Here is a 23,309-nt window from a genome sequence, read left to right on the forward strand (position 1 = left end):
CCTGTCTTCAACAAATATTATTCTGAGCAGTGTGGGAAAAAACAAGCAAAGCAGAGAGAGACGTGACGATATGTGTCACTCGGCTGATGGTACTACAAGTACACTGCATGACAGGAAGCGAGAGCAAGCTATGTGGCCGCGTGGGGAGGAGTTCCTGCCGAAAACTGGAGGAGAAGCACAGGGACTTCTTTGCAGCAAAGAGTTTACACTGTCAGGCTGAAGACTTGGAAGCCTCCTAAATCTGAGTACAATACAAAGAACCTCATGGTGTGGTGTTGTTTTTCTGTGCATCATCAGGTAGGTGTACGCTCAGGATCGCGTTACTTTTTATTGTTTGCTTGCATGGCATTGTAGTAAGTTGAGATTGCACAGATAATGTTTCTAAGTGTGGCAGGATTTAAAATTATGTCTCAGTGAAAAAAGTGGTGCTTAGCAGGATAGTCCCCTTCTGTAAGAAAGAGACTTGTAAATAATGTAGATAAATACACTCTGTTACTCCCAGTGGGATAGATGATGGTTTAGTTTTCTCTGTGTTGGAATTTTATTGTTGTGGGACAGTAGGGGCTGGTTTGGTGGGTTTTTTTTCTTCTTCCTTTCCTTTTTCTTCTTTCTTTTCCTTTTGTCTCTATTACCGTAAATATGTAAATTTATCTGTCTGTGTCATAAAGCCAATCATTTGTTCTGATGCTAGAGTTTAAGTGGGAACTTTTTTAACTGTATGGATATATTTATGGATTATCAAAGTGAAAACTGTAATGGATCCTGTATGTAGTATACTTGCAGGGCATAACTATTGTGCTGTGCTTGCACGTGTGTGAAGCATCACCTGGAAAACTGTCTGTGCTTTTAGACTTTGCGTTTTGGAAAGCAGCAAGACTGATAACAAATATAGGAAATGGTTAGCATTTAATTCTTGACTACACTTAGTGACTTGTGTGGGATTTTACTTTTGGGCTATTGATTATGAATAAGAGTAGCACGTCAGCGTCACAACTGGACAAACGTGACATCTAACTTTGCAGCTCTAATCCCACATCATATCCTCGTCCCACTGACTGCAGAGCCTCTTAGCTGAGAGGCAGAGTTGTTTCAAGACATTTGTGTATATGTTGAATAAAACTCTACCTTGAAGTTCTTAGAAATAAAGGTGATAAAGGTGTGAGGAACGGAAATGTGAAGCAAGTAAGTCAGGGCTCTGCTCAGTGGCCTGCGTGCTCTTGTGTTTGCTGCAGAGAACGTGGCTTAAATATGCTGAAGCTTAAAGCTAAATTGTTAATGGGATATATTGTGTTTTATGTTCCCTTTAACAGAATATTCAGTGGCGAAAGAGATGGTTTATGGCAACTTTATTGCTCTGAGTGTTTTTAAGATCTTCTGTGCTTTATGTGGTTCTAACTTAAACTGTGTTTATGAGAAGAAAATAAATTGCAGCAGGCTCAGGAAGTTCATCAAGGCAGTCTGAGAAATAAAGAGTTATTCAACTTGTGATATTTGCTTTAGTACATGTTATGCATTTGATTTTTTATTAAATGGCTCAAGAGTGAGGCTGTTGATTACTGCTGTGCTGTAAAATTGATGTAGACTTTTTGGATGTACTTAATATTCATTTTTGCTGTGGGTATGTATTTTGGTTGTTGCTTACTCAAAAGTGTATAGCAGAAGAAATGTAATAAATGCTATGGTTGTCATGGAATGCCAGGGGGGAGGCGTGCCTGCCAGTGATGTAAGATCACGTGGATTCTCTGGTATATTACAGTGCTCATGTTGAAATCATTCAGTTTGGGTGCATATTCTAACTCCTTGGCTATATATACATCTTCCAGAATCATAGAAAACTTCAGCCCTTTGTCAGTTTTGATTGAAACTGGGTAGAACTTTAAAAGAAAAATAATTTCTGAATCAGGAATCATGGGGATATCCACCATGAGCCGTTTTTCCTGAGAAATTGAGCTGAAGTGCATTTGTATTCGGTTTCAGTGTAGTGAAAGACAGAAATAGAAGTAGCAATGTGTTTTTAGTGAAATTTTTATCTAAGCTAAGAAATCCATTTTGGGCACAGCCATTTTATCCATTCTGTGATGCTGAGGAGCAGTGCTTGAGGCACTTGGATCCAGTGCCTTAGAGAAACCTGTCTGTGGTTTGAATGGAGGAGTAGAATAATGGCACTGAATGCATGAGGCAGAAGGAAAGCAGACCAAGACAGTGTTAGAGCAGTAAGGGGTGACTGCAGTTTATGCAAACATGAGCCGTTAAAAGCACGTGGAGACCTATCTTATTGAAATTTTCCTTCTACTGTATGTGGTTCTGGTGCTGAGCACAGAAAAAGCAAAGTGAGATCTTTTTTTTTTGCAATGGAAGGCTCCTTGAGACTCTTGAAATTCTTAAAAAAGAAAACTTAAGGAAAAAAAAAATCACTAGAGCAAAGCTGTTTTTTCAACTGAGAAAGTTTCATTGGGATTTTCATTCTACAAACAAAACCCACACGCAGGTGATGCAGGTTTGGAAGCAGAAGTGGTGGTTGACAGCTGTGATTTCACGTTCAGCTGAAGCCAGTGCAGTTCAGTGCTGCCCAGACAGGGGAGGTCTCAGGCCTACAGGAGCACAGCACCTTTAAGGGTAAAGTTATGCTTCTAGAACTGGGTCTACAATAAACTCAGTGTGAACTTTCAAGGTGAGGAGGCTCACCTTCATCAGGTCAGTGTGCTGGGGACTGTTTGCACACCAGCTTCTTTTATCACACAGGGCACAAAGAACTGGATCTAAAGGATTGCAGCTTAAAGGGTCTGTGGGAAGTACAGGTGATTATAGATGGCTTAGGGACTTTTAAATTGCCTCTTAATTTTTTCATTTCTACGTAGGCAAATTTAGAATCCCTGGATATTCATTGTGAGTGTTAGTTAAAAGTACAATTAATGTAGCAGACTTCAAGTCTGCCTTGAAGTTCTGACTCAGTAAAGGTCATGTAATAATGATTGCTGATGACTCATGTAGTAAGGAATTCTCAAGGAGAAAGAAGAAAAAGTTATTTAATTTATTTATCTGAATTTGACTTCCCTGATAGCACACTGAAGAAGTTTCAGCATGTTTGGCTTTCTGCTAGATTCCACTGACTGATACTCTCCTTGCCTTCTGAAAAGGGGAAGGAAGAAGGTTTAAATTAAGATAGAATAACTATCAGTCCTCAAACAAAGCTGTACTGATCCTTGTCCTCACAGCATCCCGTACATGCACACCCATTTCCTGTTGTTCGTGTTAAACACATTGAATGTAATTTTGATTTCATTGTTCACTTCAGTGTTCATTTCATATTACATGGACTGGAAAATCTCAAATCCATCATGACAGCACTGTAGAAATAAAACTTAATTTTTTACTCAGGGAGAGGTGAAAAGGAACTGCCATTTCACCAGGCAGAGATGTGAACGACTTAGCTACCCAGGGCTCAATGTCTGTCTTAAGTGACTGTCTTAGGATTTTTCTGCTATGCTGTAACACATTTAGGGTTTGTCATTTTTGTTGGGTTTTGTTTTGCTTGGGACACCAAGAACAAGGAAGTTCTGTTATTACTTCTAATGCTCATACAGCCCACCAGCTGAGTGTGTGCAGGGTGGGACACAGCACCCACAAACCTGTGGTATTCAGGTCATCTCCTTCAGTAGGAATTAAGCTTTTGCTTAGGTTTTTGTGTCAGGGAAAATACATCTGTAATGTCTCATATTCAAAACAGTAAAGGGCAGTGGAAATACGGAAGTAAGTTTTATTATAAAATTTCAAGGAAATTTTGGTTCTCTTTACAGTTTAAGAAAGTTCTTTTTGCCAAGGTAACATAAAACAAAATCACAATTGTAGGGGTTGGAAGGGGTCGCTGGAGATCTTCTAGTCCTAACCCCACTGGCAAAGCAACTCTCTAGACCAGTACACCTGTAGGTGTCCAGGTGGGCCTTGAACGTCTCCAGAGGAGACTCCACAATCTAGACAGAATGTGATAGGTTCTCCTTCTTAAAATTCTGTATTAGAAATCAGTACTCTGAAATTACAGCCCAAGAAGGCAAGTGTGGTGCATTGTTCACCTGGAAGGAAGGCAGTGCTCCTCCCATGCCCCCAGGCTGTTGGAGCTGAGAAATTCAGCTGGTGCTGCCATACAGGTGAGCAGTAGGCTGTGCTAAGGTGATCTTGAAAGATGACAGGAGATGAATTTCTCTTGAACCGGGAATGAATGAATTAGCAGAGTTGTGAAATTCTAATGGGTTAGCTCTGAACTAAATTAAGAAGGAGGACCATATTCAACAGGAAATCCAGAGGTGTCTAGCTGCTTATTGCACAGATGCTCATGTGATTAGTATGACACGGTCTCCCATTATACAGACTTGTTTCAATAGCTTTACAGTGTACCAAGTCATCTCCTTTTTAAAGCATCTTTGCCTTTATTTTGTCTTAGAAACTCAAATGTCAGTGCAACAGTAATGTGATAGCACGGAAAACGATTCTTTGTGGGGCTTATTCTTGTTCCAGTATCATGGCTTTAAGCTGGGTAAGGTGACACTGCCGCTGCCTCTTGTAGTCGACTTCTAAAGTCTGCCATGTGAGGTTTATATCCCACCACCTGTGACAGGAAATGTTAAATTAGGCATTATTCAACTAGCCTCAGGATACAAAGTCATTAACGTCATTAACATTTTGCCTAGTAATTATATACCCAGTATAAGTTGGATTCAAGGTGTATGTTGTTAACTGCAGTGAGAAAAAGCGTTTAGTCAGAATCTTCTCTTATGTTACAGTGACCAAATTGCTTATCTAAAATATGTTATTTATTTTTTATATTACAACTGTGTGATTTGTCTTCTCCCTACTGCGCAGATCTCTTCAGGCCATGCAGTCCTATAAAAACGATTCTTATTAAAGCTGGCGACGTGATCATAGATGATTGTAAGCGATATTAACAAGAACTTGGGACACTTTGTGTGCAAGGTGATGAACCAGAATTAGAAAATCAGTCAATCTCTGCTGTGCTATGCATGGGCCAGTACGGGTGATGTGTGGAGTGAAGATCCATGTTGTCATTTTTGGCTTAACACAGTATTGTGTGATGATAGAAACTGGCATGGTAAACCTAACATCGTGTGATATGATGTGATTAGAAGTTGTTTGCCCAAATGGCAATTGAGAGCCTTGCTTACTGGAGTTCTGCCAGGAAGTTCTATGTATTCCTTAACCTTACAGCTTAGCTGATGTCTGTTTTTGAGCCATAAATTAATTTCCTTGTGACCCTTGACTTTGCAGGGAAGCCTTACTGTGCTCTATAAGTGCGTGCAGTACATACAGCACTTATTCCTTCTTGGCTCAGCCTAAAGCATTTTCACAATACTTGTGTTCTTCTAGCATCTTTTGTGTAAGGAATGCACACGGAATTATTGAGATAAAATGATAGGACCTTAAACATACAATAGAGAGCAATGTTTAGGGCTAATTTTCTGGCACATGAGAGATAAAGAGGTCAGCTGCCTTGCACTATGGCAACTGAGCTTGGCGTTGTAACTCCTTTGGGTAAAAGATGCTCACAGAGAGCAGGGATTAATTTAATGAGCAATATCGACTGCAGACTTTGCTGCTAATCCACTTATTATGGGCAAAGAACTGTATCTGGTAGCTCAATTACTGGAATAAGTTTTGCTGTGTTGGATTTTTCTCCCACCCTATGTGGTGATAATAACCCTTGAAATTCTTAGAAAATTAAAGCGTTAATAGTGGTTGATGATATTTGTCAATTTCTGTATGAAATCACTTGGCTAACAAAGTCACTGGGACAGATGAGAGAAGTCATATTTTTAGTTTGCTTTTGTTTGTTTGGTTTGTTATTTTTCAGGAAGTAGATGAGCTGAAATACAGTGGGGAAAGTGATCCTTTAGGATCAAGGATGGGCAGCCTTCATCTACATATGCAGGCTGTCCTGGCTCACACAGGGTCGCTGCTTTCCTTACAGCCCCCTCTGCTTTCATCTCTCTTGGTCTGTACATCACAGCTGATACAAGTTTGTTTCTACTGAGCATATTGAGGTTTAGTTATGTAACCTGTGGGATGTACGTCAGTATTTGTGTATTAAACGTTTTATGCTGTGCTTTTCCTCAATAGCCTTACCATGGGGCACTTATGCTCCACAGATGATACTTTGTGAACTGTAGCTCCTGTTTTGAACCCATATACTCTGTTTAAATACACCGGTCCTAAGCTTACTACATGGTTGCTGTTGGATAACTTCACTGCTGCAGCTACAAGATGCTGTTTCCTCTGTGTCCCTTTGATCCTGCAGTCTTCCTGGGATGCTTGCACCTCTTGCAGTTGGCATTGGTTTTCTCCAGAGCTCTGCTGTGTTGCAGCTGCCACACACTTTGTTAAAGCCACTTTGTGTGTCGGACTGTGAGTGAGCCTTTAAATCAGACATTTAGCAAAGTAACTGTCCACTTGTGTGCTTTCTTGTTGTTCAATAGCAGTGAAATTACATCTGTTCCATTGCAGGAGATGTTACAGCTCCCGAATTCATAGGATTTGCTTCAAAAAGGACAGCAACTTCATGTTGGTTATACTGTGTAGGGAATGCATACTCAAGCATCGCAGTGATGTCTGCTGATGTCTTTTTGGTTGATAGCTTCTGTTTGCAGAAGAAAATTCCTTTATTTTTCCCTGAATGATGGATTGACCATCTTTTTTTGTTTGTTTTTTTTGTTTGTTTGTTTTGTATTATATTGATTTAAGTAACTCCAGTTTTTGCAGAGTGATGCTTAGTGGCTTAATTTTATACCATTTTTATACTTCTCCGACTCGAATAAATCTTAACCCAAGCTGCTAATACAGTTGTATCATATCCATCTGTTTATAGCCACCCAAGAACTGTACTGTAAGAGGGTGTTAGTTGTGCACAGTCTGAGGTCTGAGATTTACTTTTATAAAGCACCTTTCACTGTGTAATGTGGTTGGAGAACTCTTAATCCAGTTTCTCTTTCTAAATGTGGTGATAAGAACAGTGTCAAAACGCAGCTGGTCATTGATTTTAAAATCACCACTGACAGGAGGAAAAAAATGAAACAAGTTAAATTTCCTGAAAAGACAACAAAATTGTAATCAAAAACAGTGCAAGATGAAGATCTGCTCAAAACTAGTAGGTAAATATAAAAAGCATCCCTACTTTAATTTTTAAACAGCATGCAATAAAGACTCCTGGATTTCATAACGTTCCTGAACTTACTGTATCCTGAAGAGTCACAGACTGTGTATGTACATGCAGTGCATCTGTATTTCCTATTTTATTACCTTTCTTGACTTGAAGATGTGTTTAATACCTCTGTGTGATTCAGAAAATAGAAATGGCCACCTCTACCTGAACAATGTGAAGATCCTGACTTATAGCTGAACTCTGACTATCTTAAAATGTGGGAGTTCAGTATGGCGTCTGTGTGTGGTGGGTTTTTGCTTTCTTTTTAATGCTCTTCTTTTGACTTCTGTAGACTGGGAACTAAATCCCAGCTATTGGGAATGCTTATCTCTACTTGCCGGCGGAAGACAACACAGCTGGATAAATAAGGATCATGTATTCTGTGACTTCTCTTGTTTCCGAAATCTTTCTGGTCTGTTAGAAATGCAGAGCTCTGTTAAATGAAATTTCATACTTCTTATTTGAAGGGCGTGAAGATCAGTGTTGTGACGAACCTGTGAGAGGGCATCAAGGAGGAGCTGCCATTTTTTCAAAACAAAAGCTGCATGTAGAGCAGAACTTGGTTGCTGATGTGGATGTTGAAATCCAATAGTGTAAATTTAATTTTTGCAGTATATTTCACCTAGCCTCTTCATTACATTACTCTGACAAGAGTACTTGATCATTGAATGCATGTTTTCAAAAATGTGAATAATGGGTTTCAACGTCTTTTTTTCCTCCAGACCATTTAATGTGCTGCAGTAATTGCCTTATCAAGTGCTGAAGTACAATTTACAACATGCAACAATTACTCACAATTTTAGTTAGAAATAAAAGGGTATCAGTTTAAGCGACCCTAATTCCCCATGAGCAGGAAAAGAAAGTGTTTAATTTACTTATGGTGATACAGTTCCATATGTGAAAATAGAGCTTAAATTCACATACATGGTAATTATAATGATAGTAAAGATGAAATTACTGCATATATGTGTGTGTGTGACTTCACTGTGTACCCATTTCAAGATCAGACTGTTAGAAGTTGATAATGTTAATGGAAACTGAGCTTTTTTTCCCCCATTTTGTTTTATAGAAGAAACGAAAACAGAGTACTCGAGATGAAGATACAATCAGTATCTGCAGCCTGGATACAAGTGTGAGTGATTTTTTCTCCTTTGCTTCTCCTTTTAAAATAAAATCTGGATGTCACTGATGCTTTGAAACAAACCCGTATGTCTTCTTAGCTCTATTGTTTTCATGCATAGAATGAATAATTTGTTCTGATTATTTAAAAGAAAAGATTATACTGCTTTTCTGTTTTCTACAGTGGTATTTTTAAAGAGAAAAATGAGAAGTTAGAATGACTGTTGTAAAGCAGTGGATGTCTTATTAGTAAGTAATTATCAGGACAGTGGGCATTGTGAATACAGGACTTAAAAACAGACCTTTTATCCTATTATGTGGCTATATCAGAGATTTTATTTCAGGGATGGGTAGTGCTGGTGTTGTGAAGCTGTGTGATGTGGTATTACTACAGTTATGTGACCGAGGTGCATCGTTTTCAAAGTGGTCCACTGGAACACAGCATCACACTTCAGGTGTGAAGAAGCTAATAGAAAATGTTTTATACATTGCACGGTTTTAAGGTACATATGCTTTTTAAAATGTATTTACTCTTTCTGAACTCATGAGTATTTCTTAATTGTTTCTGTATGTAAAAGTGAGACACTGACTGCTCTGAGTTGGTAAAAACTGATGTTTAAAAAAAAAGGCAACATTTCAGTGATCAAAATCTGCTTACTTGAAGAATGATCTACAGGGACTAAAATGGTTCTCTTTAATGTCTGTTGAGTCAAAGCACATGTGTGTGTAAAATGACAGAACATACCACCTTGAGTGCTGTTTCCCATGTAGAGCTGGGACTTTTAGCATTTAGCATTCAGTAGTTTAAATCCATGGGATTAAAAGAAATGTAGATGAATTTACCATTCCCTCTGGTGTCTTTGTTATTGCTTTCAGTCTTCTTGTTTTTCCACAGTCAGCTGTTGAAGCAGTTTTCCCTTTCTGTAGAACTTGCAGTACAGACAGAAGAAGTTAAAAAGCAGAGAATAAAAGTTTTGGCAAATCTTTACATATTAGCAGGTGTCATACCTACTGCTGTGGTTTCTTTAGCAATCAAATTTGGTTTTTGTTTAGTATAGATGTTCTTTGAAGGAGCAACTACGTTTAAGGTTCATCTGCATAGGAGCATGCAGACATGCAAACTCTTATAGGCACCTCAAGTTGAGTGGGTAGAATCCTGGACCATTTGGGAGTTCACAGACTCGTGACAGCCTGACCTGAATTAGTGTGCTAGTTAATCCTGGTAGACATCATGTTGGGCTAGCACTTCACTGCTGCAGTTATGTGGCTCCACTTACAGCTCTACACTATTCCCATGCAAGGTAATTTGTGCCCCTTGAACTTGCATGCTTTTGGGTTCTGGGAGAGTAAAATTACATGGTATTGCTAGGTTTTTACTCTAATTTCACTTGTTTCCCTCCAGCTCATGGAGCTGCCAATGTGAGGATGTGCTGTCAGCTCCATGGAACAGTTACTGCTGTGGGGACTTCAGTGTATGCAAGGGATGTACTTCAAGAACATCCCTTGTGGTGTTGGTAGTAGTGTTCACTTGTTTGGTTCTTGTCCCATGCTTGCCTTTGGCAGCAGCTAATGGAAAGTTCTGTCAATCTTAGGTCAGTCCAAGTGAGTTAATGTTTGTTCAGCACCTTTGTCAGGAGGGTGGAGGATAGGAACGAGAGAGGGTTTTAACCATTTAAAGACTGGAGTTGCTTTGTGCCTTGGAAAGCAATATACTTATTCAGTTAACTGGATCTCCTGACAATTTACCTCATCATTTGTCTACAATCCTAAAAATAGGTATATCTTGTTATGACTGACTGTGGACAGACACACCTGTATTTCAAGTGGAATCAGCTGTGACAGTTTTCTTTCACAGGAAATGCTGGTTGGAGCTTTGCTGACTCAGGACAAGGACTGGTAACCTAAGCATATTAAATGGTCTTTGTATCTGTTTAGTGACCCGGACTGGTATTGATGCTTCAGAGTTGATAAGCTGGCTTATTAAACTGACTAGTTGGTCTTGGCTCACGTGATCGCCAGCTTAAAGAAGTGGATTTGTTCAGTGTCAGACAGTTAGTGATAACTTGTGACAGATGCGTCCAGCAGGCTGAAAACTGATGAATGCATGAATATTTGAACATAGGACAATTTGAAATTCATTTTTAAAGGAAAAGGTAGGTATTATTTGACAAGGCTTTGTTCATATGGTCTGCGTGGAAAGCTTTCCTTTGCGTTTGATCTATACAGATAACTTGTAATGTTTCATACTGTGCTCTTAAAATGATGTTCTGTTCTAGAATCATTTGCATATGCTTATTCATTCACAGACATATTATTAGCGTGGCATATGCAAAATTTAGATTTGTATAGATGACCTGTCATAGCTTGGAGAACGGGGATGGAGAGAATGAGTCTGTTTTCAAGGTCAGACAGGGCTAAGTATTTTTTAATCTTTAAAGCACCCCACTACAGCTTTACAGTTCTTTGTTTCTCCATGTGCAGGTAGAATGTCTTTACTTAAATTTTGATTTTAAAATTTACAGATTTTTCTCTTTGTGTTTTCACATTTTTGGTGCTGTCACTTTTTTTCTTCTCTGAAACCCAGACTTCAGTGTGTGCAGTCCTCTTGAGAGTCAGGTCTGTTGCTTGAGGAGTGCAGGGATCAGGATCAGGTTTTCCTATGCTTTCCATCTTTCTTGGAAACAGTGTGACTCTTTACTTTCTGCAGCTGAATGCTCTTCAAGAAAATTTAGGACTGTTAGTTGTAGTTGATGTATTAATGCTAAGGAAAGGACAGATGGATAGAAGCTCTTGTCTGGAGGTTTGTGTAAAGCACTTAGCAAGATGGTTAAAAGCAATATATTTTTAATTGCTGTTGCAAAGAGGGTAACTACAAAGTAGTCACAAGCTTGTAATGATGATGGATGATGCCATGTTTCTTATGAGCCTCAACTCTATAAAAACACAAGTAACTTGGAAGGTATCCAGAGCAATAAGCTCATGAAAATCTAATACAGCACTTGAATTTTCAAACTAAAATAATACACATTTAACCAAATCCTGCTCAGGGGAAGAAAAAGGGCAATGTTGTGACATTCTTCTCTATTATCAATTGCATGCAGAATTTGTTATAAGCTCATGGACATTGCTTCAGTTCTCTTGTAATATTGAGAAGAAATATACAACGGATGCATGATGAACTAAATAAGTAAAACATTTTTGTAAAGAAGGTAAAATTCCATGTGGGAGGCCTCAGAAGAGTTATTTATTTATAAATTATTACTGAAAATAAAACTCTTCCAAATGATAACTTATTAGGGTTTTCTGAACTGGAGAAATCTTAAGGCTTATCTGTCAACTTGCAAGTTAATAAAATATGCTCCAGTGTAAACTATGAACAAACATACCCGAGCCTAAGCAAGATGAATATATGCTAGATCAAAGCTCATTAATTTTGATTACTTTTAGTGCTGAGTGAACATTTGTTACATATTTGAGAGTCAGTGTAACTGAAATGTTCTTTGACTTAATTAAACTTAATTATAAACTCAATAATATTTGATTGCTAAGGTATGGAGAGGTAGCTTTGAAAGCTTAGAGGGGATTACATCTGCATCATCTTATCAAAGTTGAGATGATTAAAATATATATTGTATCTGGGTCTTTTTATTTCCGTTAAACTGTGCAGTGTTGTGTGTTCGTAGTATAGTAGGCATTCAGCTTGTCCAGAATGCAATATGCTTGAGTTATGCATGGCTTATTAATTCTGCTTTATGGCATAGGTGGTCAGCACTCCATCTGGATTCCGACTTTATAATAAAAGGACTGTTCTTAATTCATTATTAATCCATCATATGATTGGTATAGGCTAGACACTGTCTGCTGTTGGTATTACTTGAAGTATTGTAATGCCATTTTTTTAAGGCTATGTTTTGTTATTCCTTTTATTTTTCATTAAACAAGGCCTATGAGCACTTTGAAAATATATATGTATTTAAAACGCCACTTATGCTGCATTCTTTCCTCTAATGTTGTAATGGTCTCAGATTTCCTGTGTAGTGTTGCAACACGGTTACTTCTTATTGACGTGCACTTTTCAGAATATGGGTAACTATTCCTGTAAGTCTTGCAAGCTTTGTAGGTAATTCCGGTGAAGATAACAAACGTGTGAAGAAGTCAGACAGCTTCGTTGCTGATCTGTCTATACAGTGTGCCAAATACTTTGCCAAACACAGACCAAACTCTCTTCAGGCACACAGTGCAACTGGCAAAGTAAGGAAATGATCTCCTGTACCAATTCACCTAGATTCTAGAAATTAAAACTGACCTATATATCTCTTAAATGAAAGTAAGACTGCCTTTCTTTAAGGTTTTCCTCAAACTCCAACTGTAACAGTATCTTACTGCAGCTTACTAACTCTATTTGCCTTTCTCTGTTTACATTTGTGTACAAAGCCTACAGTGAACACAACCAACAGTGCAGAGGCCTCACTGGGGTAATTGACCCCACTGACGCTGGGGAAATTGTTCTCTTCTTCTTTTAATGAAATAGGTTGGGAAATAAAAGTGCTTTGCCTAATGAAAATATTTTACAAACCCAGTGTGACTCTACTACCCTAGTTCAGTACAACTGTAATGCAAGAATATTCAGTGATCCTGTTTGTTTTAAAGGTTCCAAAAGCTGTTCCTTCATTGATGCACAGTGTTAAACATGCTGTGTGTTTCTAACAGGATGAGGCCTGTTTACAGAAGAAGAAGGGGTATCTGCTAAAGGAATATCTGCTTTGTATGTGGGGTATGTAATGGCTGAAAAGTGGGGATCAGAAAGCAGTTTAGTGAGGTAGACTGCAGTCATCCTGTCACTGGCAAACTAACAATGTTTTAAGGGAATAAATGCTAGTGGTCTTTCATTAGTGTGCAAGCATAAATGCTTGTTATATTGCATTCATAATAAGTTGAAAAGTGGTAATAAAAATGAGAACCAATTTGATTAATCTGTAGAATTTAAACCCAAGATCTCTCAGCATTGTTATAACGAATGTTATTCCTTTTATTGTTTACAAAGCTGATACTGGATTAGAAGATGCATTATTAAGCGATGTGTCTCTGCAGTGTAACAAAAGGAAGTATGCCCACTTGCTGTTTATGAACTTGACTGAAAAGGCAGAGCTAGACTAAACAAGTTAGTGTTGTTAGGGCGCATAACAGTAAGGGAAAGATGGTAACTGAAATTCCAGAGCTGAGGATGACTGATATGTGCATAAAAAGATGCTTTGAGATTCTTCATCATTGTGCAATACTGTCATTTAAATTGGTCATACAGCGACATCTTTGAGAGGAAAATATAGCAAGATTTTGTGAAGAAATTGATTTATAGAAAGGGATTTTTTTCTTTCCAAATTATATTTTTTTTGTGATGAGGTATGCTGAGTACTTGAGTTCATAAACTGAAAACATATGTAATTGTGGAGTAATAGACAGGAATGGTGAAATCCTTTAAGGGAGAGATGCATCCCAGGCTACCTTTCAGATAGAGCAGAGCTATTGCTTTGGATATCTATTTCAGTTGCTGATCCAAGCTTAAACTGACATTGAGTCTTGGGAGCTGTGGAGGAATTGTGGTATGAAATGGAGAAGAGCTTATACCAGTTCTTAGTTTAAGGGGTTGTTGTTGTTGAGATTAACTATGGTCACCCAAGCTTTTCCTTCTGTTCGCTGTAAAGAGAAAAGAGGAAAATGAAGTAAGGTTTATCCACCAAACCAAAAGCGTTTTGTCCAAGAGATCCATTCAGTCTGTGTGCTGTACTCTGAACTGCAGGAAGTAATTTCCCTGAAAAATGTGTGAGACTGAACAGAACTGAATCTTCAGGAAGTAGAAATAAATGATTAGTTTTAGAAATCTACAAATAACGCCCCATTTATATCCCTGGTTCAATTGGAAGCAGAAAGACGGAAAATAATTAGTGTGGACAGCAATAGTAATATAGGTCAGATTCCACTCAGGCTGGCTACCCATTATTAACTGAGTATTGCAGTTGGTCCTTTGCTCTGAGCTCGCATATCACACGTTGGCAGATGCTTACAAGCTCTTTTGCCCACACCTACATAAGCTGCAGCCCGGCCCTTCTGAGCTACAGCATTTACTCTGTATATACTAGGCAGAAAGTGAGTTTTTGATGAATTACCTTTAACATCTGTTACTTCCCATGCTGTTTTCTGAGCAGTGACCGTACAGACAGACTGTGGTTAGCAGGGCAGTATTTTTCAGTATCAATCATACTTCATTGCAGTGTACTAATTTGTTAAATTGATTGCTATTTTCTTGAATGATGCTGTTTTCTTTTATGATGTTCCTCTGTAATGAGAACAGGCAATTGAAGTTTGAATTCAATTTAAATTGCTTGCAGGTTACAGGACCAGACTTGATGTATGATTATTTTCTACATGGTAAAATCGGGAACATTTGTGAGCAGAGATTAGCCAGATACTACTGACAGCTATGAAGTTAGGTGTCAACATACATTGTGTGAGTGTTGATTGACTTGATGCAGATTTGCAGAGGTGAAGTTACATTTTCATGTGTTTTCCTAACAAAACTGAATCAGTTCAACAGAGATACTGTAGTTTGGTGGCTGGTTTACTTCGAGGTCAGAATTAAAACTGGTGTTACTTCCATAGTAATACATAGAATCCAAGATATTTTTTTAAATTTAATTTTGTACGTTGTCATTGGTAACTGTATTTTATACTGAACATATAATGTCATGCATATGATAACCATGCAGACGAAGTTCTTAAGAAAGTTTAAGGCTTTGTGTAACCAATATATTGTGTGTCTGTTAGTCATCCAGTGTTGTTAGGAAGGAAAAACTTTTCTGTGTTTGAAGGCTGGAAATCCCTGCTTCCACCTCAGTTCCTCATCCGCTGCCCAGCAGCCTCACTTCCTTCCTCATCCCCAGCCTTGCTGAGTGTTTCTGCATTCAGTGACTTTCCCAACTTGCCTGTTCAGACTTGAATGCTTTGTTACAACTAAGTGCTCCTAGTGTTGGAATAATTATGTCACTTAAGCTATAGTCCTGTATGTATTAGGTATGATAAATGCACTTCTGCCACAAATAATGTTTTCACTGTATGTTCAGCTTATCCATTGTAGTTCCAGATCCATCACTGCAGAACTATATAAAGCATTGCTAGTAACCATACGTGCTGCTAGCATTACTTCAAGATTGATAGATCTAACAAAGATCCTGGTTTAAAAAAATAGCCTGAAATGCAAGAAAAGTTTGTAACATTTACTGAAATGTTCAATCCAGAGTTCATTTATGTTCTTTTATAGGACAATGGAGAATAGTTTTAAACTAAAAAGGGAGATTTAGACTAGATATCAGGGAAGCATTCACTGAGAGGGCAATGAGGTGCTGGCATAGCTGCCTGGAGAGCTGTGGGTCCCCCAGCCCCGGAGTTGCTCTGGGGCAGGCTGGATGGGGCCCTGTGCAGCCATATCTAGTGCCTCACTGAGTAGCTGGCAGCCCTGCAGGGCACGAGGGTTAGAACTAAATGATTTTTGAGGTCCCCTCCAACCTGAGCAATTCTACAATTCTATGATTTGTCAACCCTTAAAGCCCTTTGTCAACACCAATGTCAGACAAATTTTAAGATCTCAGACAGGAATTTTTTTTCCAGTTGAAAAAAGGAAGATATCAGTGTAAGCCGTTACCCAAAGGTCATTTCAGTGCAGAATCATACCAGAAGACATAAGCAGGTGAATCTCAAAGTTTATTGCTGAAGCTGAATGTGCTTTTTCATAAAATTCTGTTGTTTTTCTCTGGGGGCATTTTTCTGTGTCCTAATCTTAGAGTATTATCTCTGCATAGCCGAAATTTCCAAATTCATTTGGTAGCCCTTAGGTTCCCTTATCTCTTAGAAAAAAAAAAAATAATTTGATTACTTCTCCCATTCCATTATTACTGTAGTTATGTAATCCAGACAGCTGAAAGATATCTGCTCACAGCTGCTGACTCACATCGTTATGAAACAGAGCCATGTTTACTTAGCTTCATGGTGAAAGCAGCAAGGAATGGGAAAAGCTCCTGGCAAGTAGAAGGGGTTGGACTTGGTGATCCTTGTGGGTCCCTTCCAACTTGGGATGTTCTGTGATTCTACCGTTGGTCAGTAGTAATTACAGTAACTTTAATATTAACCTGCAGAGCTTGTACAAAGGGTCTTCTTTCATTCAGTTCTAAATTTGCAAGGTCAAATCCTGACCTGCTCATATGGTGGAATATTGTTTCATTTACTTCCTTCACACTTCACACTTTTATCTTATCTGCTAAGTCAGTCATTACTTGACTTAAAAGGTCTGTACATTCAATTGCTCTGTTAATTCTTTGAGAATTTGTTTACCACTTTGTAGCTTACTCCCCTCCTGAAGGAGAGGTTCACCTGATTTATCCCAGTAATCTGTCTTTTTAAATGACCAGTCAATAGAATTTGAAACTGAATTGCAGTCTTTTTAGATTTCCTCCGTGAACTTCCAGCCGGTTTGCTGTCAGAGGTATTGCTGAGCACTGTTTGAAGTGCGTGCCAGTTTTTTCAAGATGCTTCAGGTACCGATGGATGCAAATGTCTGCACACGATCTGCAGAGTTGCTGAGGCATTACATTTCCAAATGGGGCTGTAGATTACTTAACATGTTTAAATATCTGTAGACTTAGTGGTTCTGTTCAAATTTAACTCGCTGTGAGAATGTAATTGAATTCTGAGTTGGTTTTCAAAAAATGTAATTCTGAAAATAACATTCAGCATCTGCTGTCAGGAGCCAATATTCCACTAGACTTCTTTCTTAAGCACACTTAATGTATTTTTGAGTGTTTCTTTGTAAAGCTGTTATATAACGTGATCTTTCCATTCCACACTACCTTATACTTTATTAAAAATAAATATAACTATCATTTTTACATATTTGAAATATGATTTTAGTAAATGATGGGCTCAACTCATATTACAGGGTATGTGACTTAATTTAGATACCAGGTTAAGTAGAGTAAAGCAGTTGGGTGTTGTTTTGAATGTTAACGTTGAGTTTACTCTATACCAGCTGCCTATTACTGAAAAGTTGAGGTCATTTATCATCATCTAATTCTGTTATTATTTGGATAACTAACTGTTAAAGTTTTAAGAATTTGTGTTAAATAAAACCAGAACATGTTGCTATGAAGTAAATATAAACTGTATCTAAAGTAAATGTAACTGTAAAGTAGGTAGGTACCCTCATAACTACAAAGAGTGTCTATAATGCTGCTGGAATGACAGTTTGTCTATTTAAATTCCGTTTAATTGCATAATTTCACTTTTCCTGTGTGATAAGCCATTTCTTCAGTGAAATGCAAAAACTGACTACGTTCCTTTGGGCCTTTTTGGAATATGTTCTCTTTCAGAAGGTCTCATTCACTTCACTTTGTTAGTTTTTAATTATAATTACTTGAATAACTCAAACATATGCAAATGGAAACATGTGATATTTGTAGCTTAAATGTCTAACCTTGGCACAGAGTGTTGGTATTCTCTGAGTAGTTGTTACTTTAAACATCACTGATGTAAACATTAGTAAAGACCTCTGAAGGTACATTAAATTAATTGCAGACTGCTAGGAGTGCAATTAACAAAACAAGTACAGGCCCTTTAGCTTGGGGGAAAAAGCTGGCAGTAAATCTCTTCTTCCTGTGAAGTTAATGGAATTTCTTTGAGAAACATTTAATTTCATTTGAGGAATGGGGACCCCGATTGTGTGAAAATATTAGCAAGAACAAGTTGCAAGTTAGGCATATGCTTTATTATTACTTGCAGATCTCTTGGTATCGAATCTGTTGCTATCTAAACCACATTTTTTCTTCTGTTTTTTGCCTGTTGGTGCTAAAAGGTGGTCAGCAATGTGTTTGTGGTGGGATGCGAACAGGGGGAGCTTGGAGAGGGGCAGGATTTTTATGGAAGCAGAAGCTTTCTTAGAAAGTATGCATTAATTCTTTTCATAACAAATAAGTTACTAATAAAATGTTCAGTGTTCTTAATTTCTGAAAGTATTTGTAAGTAAGACAAATTAGTTGGGTGAAGGTTTTCTTATCTCTTTTAGGAAAGTTTCATAGTTGCTTCCTAACTGAGGCATATGGGTTAACTGCTCAAAAAACTCTCAGCTTTATGTCCCATTGTATGCATGATGTTATCTATTGTGTGCATTGTGTGACTTTTGTTAGGGTTATTGTTCTCATATTCTGTTGTTTCTTGCATCTGAAGCATATTAATTATGCTCCTTGTGTGACTTCTTTTTTTGCTACCATGACTTCTTAGAATAACACAATGACTTCCTGTGCACTGTGTGAAATGTGCTCTGTATTCAGACAGCTTGTGTAATTTGATGTTTGAAGCCATTTTTTGTTCCTAGATTAGACCCTCCTACCAGGAAAAGCATCTTTTTATGCTCTTTTCTATTCATGTGAACTTGCTAACAGCTTATAAGTGATGCATTTGCTGACCATGTCTTTGTGGAGTTGGGCAAAAAGCTGGCGTAGATGAGTTTGTGTCTACTTGGAAATGAGACGTTTCTTGTATGAACTTGGCTTATCACACCCATGCTGGGGCTAGTTTTCATTGGTTAAAGAATGTGTAGGACTTACTCTTCCTTACTAATACTAAGAAAACTCTTTAATTGAATTCAGTGGTCAGCATAAAACGTTATTAAAATGGGTGTTATTACTTACTGTGTGATTGGGATTGAGCTTGCTTTGCTTGCAGTTAGAGGATCTGCTGTGGTTGAGACAGTCTTTTAAGTGTAAGATGTGTAGCTGTGAAAGAAGCAATTAAGCCTAGTGTCAGGAAGTACTGTGGTATTAGTTTGTTAAAACCAGCTAAAGAAAATGTTGGGTGAAAAAAATGATGGGTAAGAGCTGTACAGCACAGCTGAGATAGAAGTGAACTGCTGCAAGTCTTTTCCAGAAAGTGGCCTCAAGTTGCAGCATCCACGATGCCAGTGTTCACAAAATCAGCAGCCTTTAGTTTGTCAGCATCTTTGTCCTGTAAATTTGATATATTTTTTTAAGATATTAATTCTTGCAGGGAATTGATCACAGCTTGTTAACCTTGCTAATTGTTATATGACTTCGCCGACTGTATTTAACCATGATTAATTTGCAATCATAGATCCACCTTTCCTATTATAGTTTATTATCATGAAACAATTAGCCCAAGGAGAAATGTTTTTCTTCTACCTCACTGACTAGTAAGTGGAGAGGCAAAAACGTCAACGGCCAGCCATGCAGTGGGCTTGGTGATCTGCCTTCCTATTTTTAGATGCCTTGTTTCACAAATGATCTCTTTAGTAGTGAATAGTGTCATCATCTGTCTTTTAGTGTTCTTTATTTGCACACTAGCAGAAAACATAAATAGTTCAAATACTTTTCTTAATAATGTTTCATCTGTTAGTGAAGCAGTGCTATATCTTTTGCTCATTATTTGTCACTTTTTCTGTTCTTCAGAATAGCTTTCTCTCTGTGGTACTAACTGTTTTAAGTAGGCTAAAACACTTCTACAAGTGAGAGAGCGAATGAGGGCACTTAAAACAGCTCTTAGCATTAAGCAAACCACAAAAGTATAAATATACAAGTGCTAGTGGATAAACTGGTAAACCTCTCATCATGCAGTTTCCTCTGAGTGACCATAGTTTAAGAAGAAAAAAAATAGGTGCATTCAGCAGTGTTTAGCTTTTTCTTTTTACCTGAGGTCATGTCAAAATGCAAACTTCTGTGTAGGTGAGAAAGGGAGAATTGACAAAGCCTTTGTGCAGCAGTTCCTGTTTATCCATAGGTAGCTGCACAGGTAATGAAGCAAAGCTATGTTTTATTATAACTTGCATAGCTGCCTAGTTGTTAAAAGTAACTCAAGAAAAATGAGTTAAAATCTCCCTTGGGTAAAGAGATAGGAAATGGAAGTGTGAAGAAATCATTAATGACAACATTAATCTTTATACTGTTAAAGCTGTCAGAAAAGCTAAAATGTTATAGCTCTTCCATGTGGAATTTGCATGTGGCAAAATTAGGTGTTGGGGACTGTTAAGTTTGTGGAGGAACCATTACTCTTCTCAGTTTACTGTCATTTCCTATTACAGAAAGGAGGTTGAACCAGCCAAGCTTGCACTTGTGACTTTTGAGTGGCGTCACCTGAAAAATACTTGAATGGCTTCTTTCTCCTCAAGAGAATTATTATCTAAACTACTTGAAGATCTGGGGAACTGCAGAGGCCTGTCAGCCTGGCCTCAGAGTCAGGAAGACCAGAGTGCTCCCACTGCCATCACACAGCACATGGTAGTTGAGAGCTTTGCCAGTACTAGTCCTGCCTGACCCAGTCTTCTGAAACAGGTTGATGGCTCAGTAGTGAGGGGAAAGTTGGGAATGTTGTTTACTGGGACTGTAGCAAAGCATCTGATACTGTCTCCCATAGCCTTTTCCAGGAGGAAAGCTGCTAAGGTCCTGGAGGGGTGTGCTGTTTGCTGGGTACCATGCTGTCTGGATGGCCAGGCCCAGAGGGTTGTTCTGAAGGAAGTTAAATCCAGAGAAACAGCCTAAAACATACATCAGAGATTCTCTGACATCTATTGAATTAAGAGGAAAGAAAAACCAGAGGAGTAAGTGTTGTGGTGGGGGGGAGGAAGCATTGAGATTGTTTCCAGAATACTGGAAATATTCTCATAGGATCTGCTGTTATTGAGAACAAAAAGGAACAGAAGATAAGCTCCAAAAATGGAGTATTTTTTTAGTCTACACTTCTCTAAATTGTTCTCCAGAATACAGCAGGAATAATATCTGACCTTACCTATGGAAAGATGGCTTGTGCTGAGTGCTAAGAGCTGCTCAGGGAAATGCCATTCCTGTCAGCATGTAGGGATGGCAGGGCTCCTGCCCCTGGCTTTCCAGCTGAGTTAGTGGTCGCAGTGTGCTGCTGTGCACTGAGAGGTTCCAGCTAGCACTGCTTGCAGCAGCAACATGAACCTGGCTCTTGGCACTTCATTTTAAACAGTTCAGTGATGAAAAATACTAAAAATTTTGAAAGCTAGTCTTTATTAGGTTGGGTAACTTTTCTTACTGTAACTGATTGAAGGCCCCAGAAGATAAAAATGATTGCCACAGACACTGCTTATCTATTTGTTGAGTTTGCACTTGGCTCTACTGTTTTACCTTTCTATGTTTTGTAGCAATAAGGGAGTATTAAGAAAACAGCAATTATTTTCTGTGCTGCTTGCCATGTTCAATTTCATGCTGCATTCAAGTTCGTGCTGGTTCCACTTCATTAATTAATTCCAGGCTTCCAATTACAGGCAGCAGCTGAAAACTGAACCTTTCTGTGCTGACACATCCCCTTCCCCCATCAGGTGTGATATGCTGGAGCCGTACGTGACTCAGTTGAACAGGAAGAAGTAACACTTTTAGATTTAATTAAGACAAGGTGTCTTTAAAGTTTCTTCCCCCATCCCCCTCATCCTCCAGTTATTTCCTGATATATTTTTGGGGCCAACTTTAGCAAGTTTAGGAAGGAACAGGTTTGAAATACAGATGCACGCTTCCTGAAAATCTCCATTAGAAATTTCCACCTAGTTTCACAAACAAAACATTGTCCTCATCCTATAAGAACTGGATGTAGAGTATAGTAGAAATGGTTGTCCTAAACATTCAGAAGTGTTTCACGTATGGATAAAAATATTGAACAAAATACTGTAATTGGAATCTTAACTCTCAGAATTTTTTTTTCCCCGCCAGAGTCACTGGTAAGTAGTGTAGGAGTTTCTTAAGCTTGGTATTAATCTTCTTTTCCTTCACACCCCCTTCCCCCACCAATGCCAGATGAACTAGTTGATTACCTTTGCTTGCACTGGTCATCTCAGAAGCACAGCTGTTAGTAATTACTAGAGGAAGAGTATATGTAAGAATGGTCCTGACATGATGGGTGGTAGATAGCATTGTCTTTGAGATTGCCTTAATGCTATGGTGCCTGTGAGCAGAGCAAATGTAGGAAGAAATAAAAGTGAAGCTGGCGAGCCTGAAGTTGCTGTTGATTTAACGTTGTTGTCCATGATACCTAAAGTTTGGAGATTAACTGTGAAAAATATCTGTTGCTTTTTTTTCAAAGAATATTTGATTTTTGAGCCCAGTTGCTAGTAAAATATGCTTCGAGATAGATGTACAAGTATGGATGTGTCAGGATCTGAAAGCAGAACTGGATTTTTGATGTGCAGTCCTGTAAGGTTAGATGAAAGATGAGAAACATCACAGTGTTTTCAGTGTCATTTTCCAACTGTTTGGTAACATTTTCCTGCTGTGTTGAATGTACAATCCTAACTAAAGCTTCCTGTCTCTAACCACCAAAAATGGAATCAGGAAAGATTCATCAGGGCTAAATATTTCCTTCATTCTGCTTTTTTTTTTTTTTTCTCTTGGTAATTTATTAGTTTGGTATCTCTGTTACTCTTATTTTGGAAAACTGGCAATATCACAATCAACTGCTTTCTAAGTGTCTGGACAGAAATGTAAAAATAGGCTAAAGTTAGCTGAGGATCTAACTGGGCATTTTGCAGCTCAAATGTTGCAGTTGCTGATGAGAGCAGGCAATGATTAAAAAAGCCACAACTCTCCCCATAACTGTAAATAAAATCCCTACTGTTTTGTCATTGAGTGTACCTTAAAACTCGCTGTATCTTAGGATATATTGGAATCACAGTTGTATTCGGTGTATGTACTGTAGATTTTTAAATGTGCAACTCTTTTGAGGGGAAAAAAAAAGGAAGAAAAGCTTAGTAGAATAGGTAGCAGTTGTAAAACAAGTGTACTGTTCGGAGGCACGAGACTAGAAGTGCTGCCTGATTACTGTATCTTTCCCATATGTGTGAGTAATATCAGATAGGTGATTTAGTTTCATAGAGATCAGGGAGACTGCTCATGTTCAAAAAGGTCTTTGTAGCTTC

General features: G+C 38.2%; 1 protein-coding gene across 2 annotated transcripts in view; it reads left to right on the forward strand.

Annotated features, from left to right (window-relative positions):
* Positions 1 to 23,309, forward strand: part of ARHGEF3 (Rho guanine nucleotide exchange factor 3) — a 95,104-nt gene that overhangs the window by 32,625 nt on the left and 39,170 nt on the right. The window contains exons 1-2 of one of the 2 annotated variants that reach the window (XM_065749815.1): positions 188 to 297; positions 8,277 to 8,339. In XM_065749815.1, the coding sequence (XP_065605887.1) occupies positions 265 to 297; positions 8,277 to 8,339 (96 nt within the window). In that variant the 5' untranslated portion in view covers positions 188 to 264. Of the gene's footprint in view, positions 1 to 187; positions 298 to 8,276; positions 8,340 to 23,309 lie in introns of those variants that run through there. The other variant, XM_065749812.1, reaches the window with a different exon arrangement.

This window comes from Cyrtonyx montezumae, unplaced genomic scaffold (assembly GCF_038088225.1).
Source record: "Cyrtonyx montezumae isolate F1298 unplaced genomic scaffold, pur_monq_1.0 scaffold_6, whole genome shotgun sequence".
Taxonomy (NCBI): domain Eukaryota; kingdom Metazoa; phylum Chordata; class Aves; order Galliformes; family Odontophoridae; genus Cyrtonyx; species Cyrtonyx montezumae.